General features: G+C 34.4%; 1 protein-coding gene across 1 annotated transcript; it reads left to right on the forward strand.

Moving 5' to 3' along the window:
* Nucleotides 1-2668: 2668 nt before the first annotated feature.
* On the forward strand, nt 2669-5248 carry LOC113289930 (ribokinase-like). Its single transcript, XM_026539361.1, has 4 exons — nt 2669-3496; nt 3688-3873; nt 4649-4844; nt 4944-5248. The coding sequence occupies exons 1-4, from the start codon at nt 2849-2851 to the stop codon at nt 5033-5035; spliced, it is 1122 nt and encodes a 373-aa protein (XP_026395146.1). The 5' UTR covers nt 2669-2848; the 3' UTR covers nt 5036-5248.
* Nucleotides 5249-13737: the final 8489 nt, after the last annotated feature.

Raw genomic sequence — 13737 nt, forward strand, 5'->3', positions numbered from 1 at the left:
TATAGTAGAGTTAGTTTTGTCATGTTGACCTAGCCAACTGTCTGTTTGGTCCTTTTTATATATATATATTGTTGTTTGGTCCTAAAATTTATTGTTCGGTCCTAGGATGGACAATACCCACGTTGGATGATGTAATTGTCTTTTGCTAGTGGTACAAATACCCTTTTGGGACCATATATATACTCAATTATTAAGAGATAAGGAAATTATTTTCAGATTTGTTTTTTCTCTCTCTCTTTTTTCCCTTTCAGATTTACTTTCTTTCTTTTCTTTTTCTTCTTATTTTTGCTTATAAAGATGATGAAAACGACGACGATTATGATGATGATGATGATGATGATGATAAAGACAATGATAAAAATAATTCTTCTTCTTCTTCTTCTATTTTTTCTAGGTTTTTTACGATGAAGACGATGAAGATTTTTTGTGTTCTTATTCTCTGCTACCGTTGTTGTTGTTGAAGATGATGAAGATTTAAAGAATGAACTCTATTTTAATTAGATCTTTTTATCAGGTGTTTATTCGAAGAAAAAAATGAACTCTAATTTTTGTTGTGTGTTCATGTTAAATAATGAACTCTGTTTTAGATCTTGAATTATTAGGTGTTCATTCGAAAGAATGAACTCTGTTTTTTATGGATTTTTTGTTATGTGTTCATGCTAGATAATGAACTCTGTTTTAGATCTTGAATTATTAGGTGTTCATTCGAAAGAATGAACTCTATTTTTCTTTTTATATATTCGTTTTAAAAAATAAACTTTGTTTTAGGTTTGAATTAGTTTGTCATTGATAGATGTTCAATTTTTACTAATGAACTCTGATTTTTGTTCATAATAATGAACAAAGATTGGGTGTTCATTTGAAATAATGAATTCTGATTTTTGTTCATAATAATGAACTTTGAGTAGTTGTTCATTTGAAAGAATGAACTCTGATTTTTGTTCATAATAATGAATTTTTTGTTGTTTTCTCATTTTAAGAATGAACTCGAATCAATAAAAAGCATTACCAAACGCTTCATAGTTCATCAAATAGAATGAACTCCTACAAAAAAATAAGTAGGAAGTTCAGAATTCATCAGAGAGCATGAACTCAAATAGTTATGGACTTTGAAAATTTAAGGAAATTAATGCTAAAATAGTATGGAAAGGTATTTTTAGATAATTAATTAGGGAAAAACCACTTTTACTAGGGGGAAAGCCAATCGGGTCTTGGATACTTGACTTCTAGTCAATATTTGGTGGACTTGGTAATAAGCTTTCCCCCTATCATTTTTATTTTTATTTATTGAGTTTAGGATCATTTCTAACAGCGAGATATGAAGGTAGATATAACAAACGGCCAGAGCCATGTCATGTCGGGAGACGAGAACTTGAGATTGTGATGGGAATGAGCATATTTAGTTTACTACTGCTTGGGTCTCTTGTTGATGATCATATTCTATTACCTCGTTCAGGATTTGAAGTACATCGTGTTCTCTCTCATATCACTTCATATAAATCAGGATTTGTGTATCGTTGAATCGTCTTCGTGTTCAATGGATCATAGGTTTTTTTTCAAGGGGGATGCATGCTAGATCACCTGTGTCAGTGGTTTTATTGTTCGTACTCTTATGTTTATCGGCGTTCTTGCCAGTTTAGAGAAAGCTGGCAAGAAAATCTGGAAATTCTTGTCGCAAATCGTTATCGCTAAAGTCTCTGCCAAAATATTAAGTTTAACCATGAAAAGATTAATACAAAGAAATTATTTTCTCTACTAGACGATTCTTTGGTGTACAATCATACTAAAGTTAAAACTCACATGATTTCAAGTGCATCCATAGCGCTAAAATTTGGGAGAGATACCGGAAACAATGCATTGTTACCAAGTTTTTTTTTTATTTAAATCGGTACATTGTTCCCAAGAATTCTAATTCTAAAAGCTTAACAAGGTGAATAAGACTATGATTGAATAAGATTTCAGAAGGAGAGCAATTCATACGATGCTTTTTATTCGAGGTGTAAGATGGAAGCTACACTGAACCTATAAATATGGTGAGGGAAGACATGGACGTTCTTTGGTCCGTCAAATTGGTGTACGTGTCTGTGATAGCGAATCTCTCTTTTAATGAAAGTCTGAATGGATCCTACGCTACAGTATCTGGTGAATACCGATTCAAAAGAAATACAATATTTGGTGAACGCAAAAGAAAAATTACAGTTTTGCAAGAACAACTCCGATTGCAAAAACAACTCCAATACTAAAATCACATCTTCTTTAATATTTAGGATCAAATTAATAATCTCAATATTTGAATGTTATCTAGGGTTTGTTAACACGTAATTAATAATAAAAAAACAAGGGTTAAAAAGGACGCAGAAGTACAGTTAGTTTGGGAAGATTAAAGGATGACATGGGATACTTAATTCCAAAAATATATTTTGATAAGGAAAAATCTTATTTTAAATCCACCTAATGATGGCCAGAAATCAAATATCCTATACCAACGTTAGCTTTCCCTCTAAAAACTTTCCTCTTATTAATTATCTATTTTATATTTTTAAATAATTATGGACCAAACAGAAAATGCTTTTTCCCGCAGGATCATATGGTCTTGTGACCACCTAAAAAAGGATAATATCCCTTTTGGGCCAAGGACCAAATGATAAATTTTCAAGATAAAAATTAATTTGGTGATGTGGTGGTGACTCGTGATTAAGATTAGTACGGGATGAAAATTCGATATATTTAAGTGGATCCCAATTTTCAGATCACATTTCTTCTTCTTTGTTAAAATCCCTCCCCATTAATTATCATCAATCAATTTCCACTTTCCTTTGGATTCCGAAACCAATAAACAGAAAGAACTATGAGAGGCATTACATATTCAACATCACAAAACTGGATTACCAACGACAACAACAGAACCCAACAGCAATCTGCTAAGAAAGCCCTAAACACAAATACAAATTACCTGAATACAACAAAATCAGCAACAAAAACAAAACAATGTCCACCCTTTTCAATCAATTCCTCCAAAACCCTAACACCCAAAACTGATAACCCACCATTAGTTGTTGTTGGTTCAGCTAATGCTGATATTTATGTTGAAATTGATAGACTTCCTAAAGAAGGTGAAACTATATCAGCTAAAACAGGTCAGACCTTAGCTGGTGGTAAAGGTGCTAATCAAGCTGTTTGCAGTGGTAAACTATCTTATCCAACATACTTTTTAGGTCAAGTTGGTGAAGATGCACACGGGAATTTGATTACTGAGGCGTTAAGAGATAGTGGTGTTTATATTGATCATCTTAATACTGTTTCATCTGCTCCTACCGGACATGCTGTTGTTATGCTACAAGCTGATGGTCAAAATTCTATTATTATTGTTGGTGGTGCTAATATGTCTTGTTGGCCTCATACATTATCGAATCAAGATTTAGATATTATTAAAAATGCTGGGATTGTTTTGCTTCAGAGAGAAATACCTGATTCTGTCAATATTCAAGTGGCTAAGGTCAGGATTCTTTGCTTTTTCTACTTTATTTTTAATGTAACAATGACTTTTTGTTGAACTTGGGGTTTTGGCTACTATTTGGATTCCATGTTTGGAGCCTGTGTTATTATCTTGTATAAATGCTTGTGGAATGTGGTGTTTTTATGTATACTTTATTCACATTTTGATTTGAAACTTGGAATTTTGCTCAGGCTGCAAGGAGTGCAGGTGTTCCAGTGATTCTAGATACTGGCGGAATGGAAGGACCAATTCCTGTAGAGTTACTAACTCATGTGGATATTTTGAGCCCAAATGAAACTGAATTGGCGCGTTTGACAGGAATGCCGACTGAAAGTTTTGAACAAATTAGCCAAGCTGTAGCAAAATGTCATGAATTGGTGAGTTTCAATCTAGTAGTATTGAGCAAGTGCTGACTAGCAAATGTTGCTGGCCTAAAGTTCTTTTTTTTTTTTGACCAAGTGGAGTTACTTTTGCTCAAATTTTGATAACAATTTTGTGCTTAGATTGGGTAAAGACGGTGAGTATATTACTAGAGAAATCAAGGGTGCCGCTGTTTTGTTATAGGATTGAATCTGTTCATTTGACTTCAATATATCAGATGTACAATGCTTGTAAAAATAAAAATGAAAATCATATGTCCGGGTCTGGTGAACTAGGTGTAGAAATATGTACTTTCCAAGAAACAGATTTAGGATACCAACCGTACGTCTGATCTTTATCGTGAAAGAACCAAATTATGTACTCTAATACATTCCTTTGGAGCACTACAAGAGCTTGTCCAGGTTTTGAAAGATTAAAATTAGCACTTTTGTTGATTTCAATTTGATTTTGTTCAACTTTGATTTTTTTAAGAAAACAATAAGTTTACACCCAATGATTCCAAATTCTGATTGTCATGCTTGTGATGAAACTGGTACGATCTAAAAAAACTGTGAATCATCAAGTACCCATCATCACATTTGCTGCCTAGCTGATTGGTACCCTAAGAGCATTTCTGTTATGGTATGTGCTATGCAAGAGGCAGAATGCCAGCACTACTCCAACTCATTCACGAAGGGAGTAGACTGAGCATGAGTAACACACTTCTCTTTTTGACTAACAAAGTGTTTCAAATATCACCAGCACTACTCCAACTCATTCACACTTTTGCAGGGTGCCAAACAAGTCCTAGTAAAACTTGGGACAAAAGGATCAGCTCTATTTGTAGAGGGAGAGGAACCAATTGAACAGCCCATGATTGCAGCCAAAAAAGTCCTCGACACAACTGGGGCTGGTGATACTTTTACTGCTGCTTTCTCTGTGGCGCTCGTCGAGGGCAAGTCCGTAAGGGAATGCTTGAGGTTTGCTGGTATGGACAACGTCAACTTGTTTTACAACTTTGTCACTTCTTTTTCATTTTCATAAATAGAACAAAGTGTCATAGTCGCAATGTTTTGTGGTGTTGCAGCTGCAGCAGCTTCTCTCTGTGTTCAAGTTAAAGGGGCAATCCCAAGCATGCCAGACAGAGAAGCTGTTTTCAATCTTCTTCAATGTCTTTGAGTAATGTTTTTTACTTTTTGTATTTCTAGATCAGTTTTTTTTTTTTTTTTTTTTTTTTTTTTTTTTGCATTTTAGTTGCGGTAAGTTCTCTAGTGAAAAGCTAATAATATGCTATATACTAGAGGTGGTAACATTCGTTTGAAGAATAAATAAAATGTTTTTCCCTTATGTCAGGTCCCTTAATTGTTCTTTTGTAGTGCACTAAAATATCTTCGTGGGTATCTTTGGAATTTTTTCTTAGAAATAAGACACTCTCAAATTTTAATATCACACTTCAGACTGTTCAATCTTTTACTTTAAAGATGACCAATCATTGTGCAGCGCTGTAGATTCGAACATTTGGATTTTGGCTGGAAGTAGGGGTGTAAATAATACCCGAAAATACTCGGCCTGCCTGTATCCGTCCGAGCCCGTACCCGAAGTAGCCCAAAGCCTGTTATGGCCCGTCATGGACCACCCGGCCTGGACTGGATTAATTTAGTAGGCGGTCTCGGGCTTTGCGATTAATTATGATGCCCGGCCTGAAAGCCTTTTATGTGCCATTAATCATTTAATATCCTCTTAAAAAGACTTAAAAGTTACAATTTTATAATTGTCAATTTTATGTCAAGAAAAATAAAATATATAATTGTTTTTTTACTTATAATTAACCTTTTCAAAACATTAATGGTAATATATTTTCTTATTAGAAAGTTTATTGTACTCTAATTAATTATTTATTATAGGCTAAAATTAAAAATTTGTCAGTGTAATTTAAATATAAAATAATACTATCACTTATGATATGAGATGTTGGAAAAGAAAGGATATTTTATTTAATACCGTTCATTTGAAAATTTAAACTTAAAAAAAAAAAAAATCAAAATAGTGGCCTGTCCGGCCCGATCTGGCATGCACGTATAAAAAGCGGGCTTTGGGCGGTCTTTGGGTAGCAAATTATATACTTGTGCCCGACCTGTCCGGCCTGAGTTTGTTTACGGGCTCACAAATATTAAGCCTGGCCTGCCCGACCTGTCTTAGTTTTTGGGTCGGGCGGCCCTGCCTGCCCGAATTTACACCCCTAACTGGAAGTAAGGTTTAAACTCTGCCTGCAAGTTTAGTAAAAGAAAAATGGAAATACGTGCGAGTCAGAAAAACATTGAATCTTGTTGGCGGTTGATATACTGCCATTGCAGTTCTACCATGACCATGGAGTTTTTGTTAGAAAAAACGGGTTTTGATTTAAAAACCAAATATGCACCGATTATGATTTGATCCCTAGACCTATTATGCACTAGTTTTTTTTTTTCATTTGAATAGATAAAACAATCTATCTTACAAAAATAAATGGTTTTTGTCAAATCCGACGACTTTGACTAAGTTCTTTTGAGCCATGGACGGCTCCTATTACTATCAAAATACATGAAATGGAAAAGGATAACTCCCTTAAATAATTATATATCTCTTACACATTAACTCACCACTGAACATATTCGACCAAAAACGGAGTTATGAAAATATTCTACCTTCACATAAATCAACAGTAAACTACCCATCTTTTTGGTGAACTGCTTAGTTCTTAAACTTTCCTATTGATATACAAATTAAGTCCTAACACAAAACATCCCAAAACAATTCAAATAAAGTGAGACTATATTGACATTTAGCACTGGAGATGGATGCTGGCTCTTCTCTCTATATGTAAGGCCGACTAATATTAGCTCGCTCAATTCCTGCAGATTTTCCAAACTGACTAACACACCTACGACAACAAATAAGTAAAAACCTGGAAACATAAGATTTAGAATTTAAACAATTACTGAAAGGCTAGACCAATAAATACCGGTTAGACAAGTGTTTGCATCCCAAGATTCAAGATTTTCGAATTCGGTGAAATTGAACTTGTGAAGAAGAATTCCAACAGAAGTGTTGCAGATGAGGTTTACTTCGATATCCCATTTGAAGAAGAGGCGGGGTCATTGCAAACGGGTCTGAATATTCTCGCGAGGATAGTAAATTTGTTAAAGGGCACATCACCTATGCGTAGCAAGGATCAAATTTCAAGATTAGGTTCTTTGGCACAACCCCATTTAATTAATTTTCCTGAGCATACATATAAATTATTTTTGAAACACGCAGTCGCCTACAATTTTAGAAAATTCTTAGAGGGGTCAGTGCTACTTACGTTATCATCGATCACGAAGACATCTAAGCTTATAACGTCTTTCTTCCCCATAAAACCTAATTCGTTCCACTTTCGAGATATTAGAATGCCTGTCATCCATGATTCACATTTTTAAGCTAATCCTATATACCTGAATGGTTTGTAGTTGGTCGACCAGAGAGTCTAGGAAGGGCTGGTGCAAATCTGGGAACTCATGTAGCAACTTATATGAGTATGCGCAAGAAATAACATCCATCTCAGGTGGAAAATCAAAAGAATAAAAAACTAAATCTATTTCACCCAAAAGTTTTGCAAGACTAAGAAAGGTAGATGTGGCTGAATTGAGGGGTTTTACAGGTGTGGTACTTCACTCTAAGCTGTCAGAAAATTTTATCCTTGTGTAGTAATGCTAAGATCCTTAAATTAAATGAGTTGACGAAAAGTCTAAGCTCAATGCAAAAATTACCATTAGTTAATGAATCTTATAGAAGATCCAAATGCAGTAAAGCACAAATAGATAATGTATAATACAGTTAGTGAGTTTATCATCAATACCTTTAGGATAATGGGTTCGGGACCATCTGCACCTCCTTTGGTTTTTTTCAAGCATCCACATTGATACTGCTGCTATTGCTCTTAAAAAATGATAAATATTGAGTTTGTCCGAAACACCATCTCCTGCAAATAGCCAATGGATTTAATAACCTTTAATGGAAAGATAATGTTTTTCAGTATTGCCGAGCACAAAAACAATCGTTTTTCAAGCTTTACCTGATAGTTAAACGAATCAAATGTATGGAAGGCTAAGGAGATTAGTAGAAATTATGGGAAAACAAAAACATTAAAACCAATCAACACAACTATTGAACATTTTTCAAATAGAAAACTGATTGATTCTATTACTCTTCGGTTCTCTTCTTTTCTTGGTTTTTTATGTATTTGTCTGAACAAAAACTATATATATTTGTCGTAGCTAATAAACTCGATCAATTTTAGGCTTAATGTGAAGGTCTAATTCATTTGTTCCATAAATTTTTACCAGAAACTATTTAAACGCAAATTATCTAATATCATCAAATCAAAAGCTGTAAAGAAATAAGCTTATTCTTTATGGTGAACTATTTAGTTCTTAAACTTTCCAACTGATATACAAATTAAGTCCTGACACAAAACATCCAAAAACAATTCAAATAAAGTGAGACTATATTGACATTTAGCATTGGAGATGGATGTTGGCTCTTCTCTCTATATGCAAGGACGACTAATATTAGCTCTCTCAATTCCTGCAGATTTTCCAAACTGACTAACATACCTACGAAAACAAATAAGTAAAAACCTGGAAACATAAGATCTAGAATTTAAACAATTACTGAAAGGCTAGACCAATAAATACCGGTTAGACAAGTGTTTGCATCCCAAGATTCAAGATTTTCGAATTCGGTGAAATTGAACTTGTGAAGAGGAATTCCAACAGAAGTGTTGCATATGAGGTTTACATCGGTATCCCATTTGAAGAAGAGGCGGGGTCATTGCAAACGGGTCGGAATATTCTCGCGAGGATTGTAAATTTGTTAAAGGGCACATCACTTATGCGTAGCAAGGATCAAATTTCAAGATTAGGTTCTTTGGTACAACCCCATTTAATTAATTTTCCTGAGCATACATATAGATTATTTTTGAAACACGCAGTCGCCTACAATTTTAGAAAATTCTTAGAGGGGTCAGTGCTACTTACGTTATCATCGATCACGAAGACATCTAAGCTTATAACGTCTTTATTCCCCATAAAACCTAATTCGTTCCACTTTCGAGATATTAGAATGCGTGTCATCCATGATTCGTATTTTCAGCTAATCCTATATACCTGAATGGTTTGTAGTTGGTCGACCGGAGAGTCTGGGAAGGGCTGGTGCAAATCTGGGAACTCATGTAGCAACGTACATGAGTATGCGCAAGAAATAAAATCCATCTCAGGTGGAAAATCAAAAGAATAAAAAACTAAATCTATTTCACCCAAAAGTTTTGCGAGACTAAGAAAGGTAGATGTGGCTGAATTGAGGGGTTTTACAGGTGTGGTACTTCACTCTAAGTTGTCAGAAAATTTTATCCTTGTGTAGTAATGCCAATATCCTTAAATTAAATGAGTTGACGAAAAGTCTGAGCTCAATGCAAAAATTACCATTAGTTAATGAATCTTATAGAAGATCCAAATGTAGTAAAGCACAAATAGATAAAGTATAATACAGTTAGTGAGTTTATCATCAATACCTTTAGGATAATGGGTTCGGGACCATCTGCACCTCCTTTGGTTTTTTTCAAGCATCCACATTGATACTGCTGCTATTGCTCTTAAAAAATGATAAATACTGAGTTGGTCCGAAACACCATCTCCAGCAAATAACCAATGGTTTTAATAACCTTTAATGGAAAAGATAACGTTTTTCAGTATTGCCGAGCACAAAGACAATCGTTTTTCAAGCTTTACCCGATAGTTAAACGAATCAAATGTATGGAAGGCTAAGGAGATTAGTAGAAATTATGGGAAAACAAAAACATTAAAACCAATCAACACAACTATTGAACATTTTCCAAATACAAATCTGATTGATTCTATTACTCTTCGGTTCTTTTCTTTTCTTGATTTTTTATGTATTTGTCTGAACAAAAACTGTATATATTTGTCGTAGCTAATAAACTCGATCAATTTTAGGCTTAATGTGAAGATCTAATTCATTTGCTCCATAAATTCTTACCAGAAACTATTTAAACGCAAATTATCTAATATCATCAAATCAAAAGCTGTAAAGAAATAAGCTTATTCTTTATGGTGAACTGTTTAGTTCTTAAACTTTCGAACTGATATACAAATTAAGTCCTAACACAAAACATCCCAAAACAATTCAAATAAAGTGAGACTATATTGACATTTAGCACTGGAGATGGATGCTGGCTCTTCTCTCTATATACAAGGCCGACTAATATTAGCTCTCTCAATTCCTGCAGATTTTCCAAACTGACTAACATACCTACGACAACAAATAAGTAAAAACCTGGAAACATAAGATCTAGAATTTAAACAAATACTGAAAGGCTAGACCAATAAATACTGGTTAGACAAGTGTTTTCATCCCAAGATTCAAGATTTTCGAATTCGGTGAAATTGAACTTGTGAAGAGGAATTCCAACAGAAGTGTTGCAGATGAGGTTTACATCGGTATCCCATTTGAAGAAGAGGCGGGGTCATTGCAAACGGGTCGGAATATTCTCGCGAGGATAGTAAATTTGTTAAAGGGCACATCACCTATGCGTAGCAAGGATCAAATTTCAAGATTAGGTTCTTTGGTACAACCCCATTTAATTAATTTTCCTCAGCATACATATAAATTATTTTTGAAACACGCAGTCGCCTACAATTTTAGAAAATTCTTAGAGGGGTCAGTGCTACTTACGTTATCATCGATCACGAAGACATCTAAGCTTATAACGTCTTTATTCTCCATAAAACCTAATTCGTTCCACTTTCGAGATATTAGAATGCGTGTCATCCATGATTCGTATTTTCAACTAATCCTATATACCTGAATGGTTTGTAGTTGGTCGACCGGAGAGTCTGGGAAGGGCTGGTGCAAATCTGGGAACTCATGTAGCAACGTACATGAGTATGCGCAAGAAATAACATCCATCTCAGGTGGAAAATCAAAAGAATAACAAACTAAATCTATTTCACCCAAAAGTTTTGCGAGACTAAGAAAGGTAGATGTGGCTGAATTGTGGGGTCTTACAGGTGTGGTACTTCACTCTCAGCTGCCAGAAAATTTTATCCTTGTATAGTAATGCTAAGCTCCATAAATTAAACGAGTTGACGAAAAGTCTGAGCTCATTGCAAAAATTACCATTAGTAGAATCTTATAGAAGATCCAAATGCAGTAAAGCACAAATAGATAAAGTATAATACAGTTAGTGAGTTTATCATCAATACCTTTAGGATAATGGGTTCGGGACCATCTGAACCTCCTTTGGTTTTTTTCAAGCATCCACATTGATACTGCTGCTATTGCTCTTAAAAAATGATAAATACTGAGTTGGTCCGAAACACCATCTCCAGCAAATAGCCAATGGTTTTAATAACCTTTAATGGAAAAGATAACGTTTTTCAGTATTGCCGAGCACAAAGGCAATCGTTTTTCAAGCTTTACCCGATAGTTAAACGAATCAAATGTATGGAAGGCTAAGGAGATTAGTAGAAATTATGGGAAAACAAAAACATTAAAACCAATCAACACAACTATTGAACATTTTCCAAATACAAAACTGATTGATTCTATTACTCTTCGGTTCTCTTCTTTTCTTGATTTTTTATGTATTTGTCTGAACAAAAACTGTATATATTTTTCGTAGCTAATAAACTCGATCAATTTTAGGCTTAATGTGAAGGTCTAATTCATTTGTTCCATAAATTCTTACCAGAAACTATTTAAACGCAAATTATCTAATATCATCAAATCAAAAGCTGTAAAGAAATAAGCTTATTCTTTATAGTGAACTGTTTAGTTCATAAACTTTCGAACTGATATACAAATTAAGTCCTAACACAAAACATCCCAAAACAATTCAAATAAAGTGAGACTATATTGACATTTAGCACTGTAGATGGATGCTGGCTCTTCTCTCTATATGCAAGGCCGACTAATATTAGCTCTCTCAATTCCTGCAGATTTTCCAAAACTGACTAACACACCTACGACAACAAATAAGTAAAAACCTGGAAACATAAGATCTAGAATTTAAACAATTACTGAAAGGCTAGACCAATAAATACCGGTTAGACAAGTGTTTGCATCCCAAGATTCAAGATTTTCGAATTCGGTGAAATTGAACTTGTGAAGAAGAATTCCAACAGAAGTGTTGCAAATGAGGTTTACTTCGATATCCCATTTGAAGAAGAGGCGGAGTCATTGCAAACGGATCAGAATATTCTCGCGAGGATAGTAAATTTGTTAAAGGGCACATCACCTATGCTTATCAAGGATCAAATTTCAAGATTAGGTTCTTTGGTACAACCCCATTTAATTAATTTTCCTGAGCATACATATAGATTATTTTTGAAACACGCAGTCGCCTACAATTTTAGAAAATTCTTAGAGGGGTCAGTGCTACTTACGTTATCATCGATCACGAAGACATCTAATCTTATAACGTCTTTCTTCCCCATAAAACCTAATTTGTTCCACTTTCGAGGTATTAGAATGCCTGTCATCCATGATTCGCATTTTTCAGCTAATCCTATATACCTGAATGGTTTGTAGTTGGTCGACCAGAGAGTCTGGGAAGGGCTGGTGCAAATCTTGGAACTCATGTAGCAACGTATATGAGTATGCGCAAGAAATAACATCCATCTCAGGTGGAAAATCAAAAGAATAAAAAACTAAATCTATTTCACCCAAAAGTTTTGCAAGACTAAGAAAGGTAGATGTGGCTGGATTGAGGGGTTTTACAGGTGTGGTACTTCACTCTAAGTTGTCAGAAAATTTTATCCTTGTGTAGTAATGCTAAGATCCATAAATTAAATGAGTTGACGAAAAGTCTAAGCTCAATGCAAAAACTACCACTAGTTAATGAATCTTATAGAAGATCCAAATGCAGTAAAGCACAAATAGATAAAGTATAATACAGTTAGTGAGTTTATCATCAATACCTTTAGGATAATGGGTTCGGGACCATCTGCACCTCCTTTGGTTTTTTTCAAGCATCCACATTGATACTGCTGCTATTGCTCTTAAAAAATGATAAATACTGAGTTGGTCCGAAACACCATCTCCTGCAAATAGCCAATGGATTTAATAACCTTTAATGGAAAAGATAATGTTTTTCAGTATTGCCGAGTACAAAAACAATCGTTTTTCAAGCTTTACCTGATAGTTAAACGAATCAAATGTATGGAAGGCTAAGGAGATTAGTAGAAATTATGGGAAAACAAAAACATTAAAACCAATCAATACAACTATTGAACATTTTCCAAATAGAAAACTGATTGAAATACCCAATATTAAGAATTCTAGGGCTTACCCTTTGATATCGAAACCCAATATTAAGAGAGAGAACTAAGAACCCTGATTTGAAATACCTCAAATGAGTCATACCTATCTGTTGGGCAGATTTATAGATACATCTTATAGGTTAGTGATCTCATGAGAAGAAACGTATGTGGGTGAGTTAATGAGGTTCAAAGAAAATTCCATTCGATTGCCTCTATATTGATTTCAAAGAAATATTCAACATAAATCCCATTGATTGCCAAGGTTTTGAAACGGACAGGACTTGGTCCTCATCTGTGTGTTTTGTTTTCGTTTTCCATCACGGGATTCATTAGAGGCATTGAATGTGGAACAAGCTGTGTATGTGAGACACTCCCAGACGTTGGATGACAGTTGTGTATGTGTAATACTAATATGCTTTTCCTTATGCTTATGAAGCAGGGATTCAATAGTAAATTCTTTTCCTACTATTATGCTCAATTTTTGGATAAAGGACATATTTTTTGATCGATTTGTTTTGCAGA

Source organism: Papaver somniferum, chromosome 6, assembly GCF_003573695.1.
Source record: "Papaver somniferum cultivar HN1 chromosome 6, ASM357369v1, whole genome shotgun sequence".
Lineage (NCBI taxonomy): Eukaryota > Viridiplantae > Streptophyta > Magnoliopsida > Ranunculales > Papaveraceae > Papaver > Papaver somniferum.

Bases quoted from the DNA above. Each gene is read 5' to 3' on its own strand.
- LOC113289930 (XM_026539361.1), top strand. From the start codon at position 2,849: ATGAGAGGCATTACATATTCAACATCACAAAACTGGATTACCAACGAC. The intron at 3,497-3,687 runs GTCAGGATTCTT...AATTTTGCTCAG, and splicing joins TCAATATTCAAGTGGCTAAG to GCTGCAAGGAGTGCAGGTGT. The intron at 4,845-4,943 runs GTATGGACAACG...GTGGTGTTGCAG, and splicing joins GGAATGCTTGAGGTTTGCTG to CTGCAGCAGCTTCTCTCTGT.